The following is a 6143-nucleotide window of genomic DNA, read 5'->3' as shown; positions in this document are numbered from 1 at the left end:
ATACCACCTTACCCCAGTCAGAATGGCCCACCTCCTAAAATCAGTCAACAACAAATGCTGGAGGGGATACGGAGAAAGAGGAACCCTATTACACTGCTGGTGAGAATGTACACTTATATAACCACTTTGGAAAGCAGTCTGGAGGGTCCTCAGAAAGCTAAATATTGACCTCCCTTATGATCCAGCCATACCACTTCTAGGCTTCTATCCTGAACACAGGAACCAGTATACAAGACACATGCACCTCCATGTTTATTACAGCACTGTTCACAATAGCCAGGATATGGAAACAACCCAGATGTCCCACTACAGATGAATAGATCCAAAAACTGTGGTATCTATACACAATGGAATATTATGCAGCCATTAGAAAGGACAAAATAATGGCATTTGCAGGGAAATTGATGGAGCTAGAAAAAATCATGTTGAGCGAGGTAAGCCAAGAGCAAAGAAACAAACGGCACATGGTCTCCCTGATATGTGGATGTTAAAACCTAAGATGATACGACAAAATTAACAGGACTTCAGAAACAAAGGACTTCCACTCATCTGGTCGAATCACTACTAAATAATCCCATGCTGGGGCTGGGAAGGTGGCTCAGTGGTAGAGAGCTTGCCTTGCATGCCTGAGGCCCTGGGTTCAATTCCCCAGCACCACATAAGCAAAAAGAAAAAAGCCGGAAGTGGAGCTATGGCTCAAGTGGTAGAGTGCTAGCCTTGAGCTGAAGGACAGAGCCCAGGCCCAGAGTTCAGGCCCCATGACTGGACCCAAAAAAAAAAAAAATTAACCCCATGCTGCTGATCACATATATGGTATATGTGTGCACACTGGACCAGGAAGAGAACACAGAACTAGAGGAAATCAGGGGAAAACATACAACAGTTGGTCCCATTAGCTGCACTGGACATTGATTGAAATGAACTAAGCAACTCAATGGCAGTCATGGGAGGGAGGCAATGAGTGGGAAAGAGGGAAAAGCTGACGCTATGCAAAAGAAAAGAAATGTACAGGGGCTGGGAAGGTGGCTCAATGGTAGAGCACTTGCCTTGCATGCATGAGGCCCTGGGTTCGATTCCTCAGCACCACATAAGCAAAAAGAAAAAACCCGGAAGTGGCACTGTGGCTCAAGTGGTAGAGCGCTAGCCTTGAGTTGAAGAGCTGAGGGACAGTGTCCAGGCCCAGAGTTCAGGCCCCACGACCGGACCCAAAAAAAAAAAAAAAAAAAGAAAAAGAAAAAAGCCAGAAGTGGCGCTGTGGCTCAAGTGGTAGAGCGCTAGCCTTGAGCTGAAGAGCTGAGGGACAGCGCCCAGGCCCAGAGTTCAGGCCCCACAACCAGACCCCCCCCCCCCCCAAAAAAAAAAATTGACAAGTGCTAAGTTTTGGACAAAAATTATCAAGTATAAAAATTATCAAGCATAGGGCTGGGAAGGTGGCTCAGTGGTAGAGCGCTTGCCTTGCAAGCCTCAGGCCCTGGGTTTGATTCCTCAGCACCATATAAGCAAAAAGAAAAAAGCTGGAAGTGGCGCTGTGGCTCAGAGCGCTAGCCTTGAGCTGAAGAGCTGAGGGACAGCGCCCAGGCCCAGAGTTCAGGCCCCACGACCGGAATTAAAAAAAACAAAAATAAAAAAAAAATTATCAAGCATAGTCTTTAACTCAAAGGCACACAGATTTAAGCACTCAATGCAGTAAATCTATTCACACTTAGGAATTGTGGCAAGAAAGACATACTTTTTTTTTTTTAAGAAAGACATACTCTTAACCTGCTGATATATTAGAAATATTTCTAGTCTTACTGTGTAAAAGTAATACTTTCTAGAAAAATTACAATGAATAATTTTACAATCAGAATATAAGCAGATTTAAAGGACAAGTGACCCTTTCCATTCAATGTCTAAGCAGAAACAAATTAAAACAAAACCCATTGATAAAATGTTTATGAGTATCAAACCTACCGGATCTACAGTAGGTAAAACATCTTTCTTCTCTAGGGCATCCACTTCATCTTCATCTGTGCTGTATTCTTCCATTGTTTCACCACTAACAAAGTGGATGACCCTCCTTGGGACTTTCTTCTTTTTTCCTATGACTCCCAGTTCTACATTTTCAAAGCCTCTTTCATTACTCATCTGTATTAATAATAAGAAATTGGAGTTTCAAGTGAGATTCTTTCATTATACATACCTGTCTTGTGGCTTTATTTTAGGAACTAAAACAGACAAATCCTGAAACCATTTTTTAAAAATCATATACACAAGAACATCAATAGTATATATGTAGAGTTAATAAAACAAGCAGTATCCATACTCACTCTGCAGTTTAGATCAACAGCTAAGAGTCAAAAATCACACTTAAAGTCCTACCAAAATCTCAGTGTTATATGTATAAGACATGCTGGACAGCAACCATTTTAAAGAACAATAATTACAGAAGGATGAGTATAAAACGTCAAAGGAAAATTATCTATATGTATATATGTTAGATATATAAAATGAAAATAGCAGTCTATATCATGAAACCTTCCTAAATATTTGGATTTGAGCTTAGAGAAAGGCAGTTCAAAGCCAGGCACAGTTCATACCTCTAGCTACTCCCGAGGCTGAAATCTGAGGATCATGTTTCAAAGCCAGCCATGGCACAAAAATCCATCTTACCTCCAATTAACCCAGAAAAAAAAAAAAACAGAAGTGGAGCTATGGTTCAAGTGGTAGAGTGTTAGTCAGCCTTGGGCATAAAAGCTAAGAGATGGGGTTCATGTCCTGAGTTCAAGCCCCAATCCTGGCTGGCATGCACGCACGCACGCGCACGCGCGCACACACAAAGCAGTCCAGCTTAACTTAAATCTTTCCTTTAACTCAAGAGTCGTAAATTCAAAACATTTTGCAAGCCAAATATAATCCATCTGTAAACCAAATCTGAAAAAGCAGACCATTAGTGTTCTATTCTACAACTTCCAGATATTTTAGTCAATAGCTCATAAAATATAAGCAACAAATTTTTTTCATAGTAAAGAAATTTACAGCCAAAGCTGGTGCTGGTGGCTCACGCCTGTAATCCTAGCTACTCAGGGGGATCGAGGTTCAAAGCCAGCCCGGGCAGGAAAGACCGTGAGACTCCTATCTCCAATAAACCACTAGAAAACCGGAAGTGGCGCTGTACCTCAAGTGGTAGAGCCCTCGCCTTGAGCTGAAGAGCTAAGGGATAGTGCCCAGGCTCAGAGTTCAAGCTCCATGACCGACAAAAAAAAAAAAAAAAAGAAAGAAAGAAATTTACAACCAAGCCCTGGTGGCTCATGCCTGTAATCCTAGCTACTCAAGAGGCTGAGATCTGAGGATCCCAGTTCAAAGCCAGTCCAGGCAGATGAGACCCTTTTTTTTGTTGTTGTTGGTGGTGGTGGTCATGGGGCCTGAACTCTAGGCCTGGGAGCTGTCCCTCAGCTCTTCAGGTCAAGGCTAGTGCCCTACCACTTGAGCCACAGCGCCACTTCTGGCTTTTTCTGCTTATGTGGTGCTAAGGAATCGAACCCAGGGCCTCATGCATGCAAGGCAAGCACTCTACCACTGAGCCACCTTCCCAGCCGGAGATGAGCCTCTTATCTCCAATCATCCACCAGAAAACTGGAAATGTCACTGTGACTCAAAGTGGTAGAATGCTAGCCTTGAGCAAAAGATCTCAGAGATAGCTCCCAGGGCTAGATTCAAGCCCTATAACCCATACACACACACTAAAAAATAAATTAATTAAATAAAAAACTTTTGAAATCTTACTAGATTTCAAAAAAGCACAGTACACATAATGGGTGAAGGGAGATTACCTGAACAGGAACTAACCTTATTGGCTAAAGTGACCTTTTATCCTTTTTGTATTTTGTTGTTGGTTCTATTGTTGGTTTCTAACTTTCTCTGTGTGTGTTTGTGTGTGTGTGTGTGTGTGTGTGTGTGTGTGTGTGTATGTGTGTGTGTGTGTGTGTGTGTGTGTGTAAATTTTTTTGGTCGGTTGTGGGGCTTGAACTCTGGGCTTGAGCGCTATCCCTGCTCTTCAGCTCCAGGCAAGCCCTCTACCACTTGAGCCACAGTGCCACTTCCGGTTTTCTAGTGATTAATTGGAGATAAGAGTCTCACAGACATTTTTGCCCAGGCTGGCTTTGAACTGTGATCCTCAGATCTCAGCCTCCTCAGTAGCTAGAATTAGAGGTGTGAGCCACCGGCGCCCGGCTTCTAGCAATATAATATACAACCAAAGTATTGTTTATCAAAACAAATACCAAGAAATAGAAACATATTTTATGGGGATAGGGAGACAGGAGGGCACAGGAATGGAGGAAAGAGGGGTGAGTCATTGTATTCAATATACACTATGTAAAAAAATCAATTATGTAATTTTGGAGTAGGAATAGGAGGGGAAAAATGAAGGAAGGGGTGGCATTGTCCAAGAAGCATTGTACTTATAACCTGACTTATGAAATTGTAACCCCTCTGTACAACACCTTAATAATAACAATTTTTAAAAAGAATATATTCATGTACCACTAGAATGACTTAAAAACAAAACTAAAGGTCTGGGAATGTAGCTCAGTGGTAGAGTGTTTGCCCAGCATGCATGAAGTTCAGTTCCTCAATACCACATAAACAGGAAAAAAGTCCTGAAGTGGCCCTGTGGCTCAAGTGGTAGAGTACTACCCTTGAGCCAAGAGAGCTCAGAGACAGTACCCAGGCCCTGAGTTCAAGCCCCACATCAAAGGGAAAAAAAAAACTAAAGTAAAACAATACTGACTACCTAATTAAAGTCCATGTTGGTAGAAATCTCTAAGATATCCAGAATTCAAAATAATTATGGGAAAACATAATTTAAATCCATGATGGTTGTTCACCACTACAAAAAAAGTTCTTTCAACTAGTGTTGCAGACATGAGATTGTATTAATAAAGCAGACCATGTTCAGTTATACAAGTATAAAAACATTTTACAGGCCGGGCGCTGGTGGCTCACGCCTGTAATCCTAGCTACTCAGGAGGCTGAGATCTGAGGATCGCGGTTCAAAGCCAGCCCGGGCAGGAGAGACTGTGAGACTCCTATCTCCAATAAACCACCAGAAAACCGGAAGTGGCGCTCCCCTTGAGCTGAAGAGCTGAGGGACAGCGCCCAGGCCCAGAGTTCAAGCCCCACGACCGAAAAAAAAGAAAAAAAAAAAACATTTTACAGCCGGGCGCCAGTGGCTCATGCCTGTAATCTTAGCTATTCAGGAGGCTGAGATCTGAGGATCGTAGTTCAAAGCCAGCCTGGCCAGGAAAGTCCGTGAGACTCTTATCTCCAATAAACCACCAGAAAACCCTAAGTGGCTCTGTGACTCAAATGGTAGAGCGCTCACCTTGAGCTGAAGAGGTGTGGGACAGCACCCAGGCCCAGAGTTTAAGCCCCACGACCGACAAAAAGAAAACAAAAAACAAAAACATTTTACAGGGCTAGGAATGTGGTAGATTGCTTGTCTAGCATGCACAAAGCCATGAGTTCAATTCCTCAGTACCACATAAACAGAAAAGGCCAGAAGTAGTGCTGTGGCTAAAGTGGTAGGGAACTAGCCTTAAGCAAAAGAAGCTCAGGGATAGCACGCAGGCCCCAAGTTCAAGCCCCAGGACTGGCACCAAAAACATAAAATAAAATAAAAACATTTTACAGTGCTGGAATAAAACACAAGGCCTTGTACATGCTAGGCAAGCATTTTACCAGTAAGCACCATGACAGCCTGAAGCTTCACTCTTAGGCACTGTTTTTCATTAATGAATCATCTAATAACCTTCTCAGAAAACAGTGATTAGGCAGGATTTGAATCCCGGTATAGCCAACCCAAAGAACACTTACATTGTTCTATGACATACACAGACAGTATTGGAACCAACTATAATGAACTATATTATGAAAACCTTGATAACATAGAATTTTGAAGGGTTAACCTGGGAAAAAAATTCACAGTTTATATCCTCTCCTGAGAGTTTAAACAAGCTTTTACCAACTACAGATCAACACGTTTATTGTATCCATGATCAAGCTGGGAACAAGTCATTCACCCAGGCCACCTTTCTCCTATAGCTCCCAGATCCCAAGCACTACTTAGAGCCATCCCTATTCAATTTCCTGATGCCTGTGTT

The 6143-nt window shown here is 42.5% G+C and overlaps 1 protein-coding gene across 2 annotated transcripts in view; it reads right to left on the bottom strand.

Moving 5' to 3' along the window:
* Positions 1-6143, bottom strand: part of LOC122106533 (signal recognition particle 54 kDa protein) — a 97023-nt gene that overhangs the window by 18852 nt on the left and 72028 nt on the right. The window contains exon 2 of one of the 2 annotated variants that reach the window (XM_042677912.1): positions 1954-2127. The exons of the other annotated variant lie outside the window; for it this stretch is intronic. Coding sequence (XP_042533846.1) covers positions 1954-2127 — 174 coding nt within the window. The remainder of the gene's footprint in view (positions 1-1953; positions 2128-6143) is intronic. 2 annotated transcript variants of the gene reach the window in all.

Source organism: Dipodomys spectabilis, unplaced genomic scaffold (assembly GCF_019054845.1).
Source record: "Dipodomys spectabilis isolate Male_0828 unplaced genomic scaffold, ASM1905484v1 ptg000042l, whole genome shotgun sequence".
Taxonomy (NCBI): Eukaryota; Metazoa; Chordata; class Mammalia; order Rodentia; family Heteromyidae; genus Dipodomys; species Dipodomys spectabilis.
Note: the sequence above shows the minus strand (reverse complement) of the source record. Positions and strands in the feature narration are given on the sequence as shown.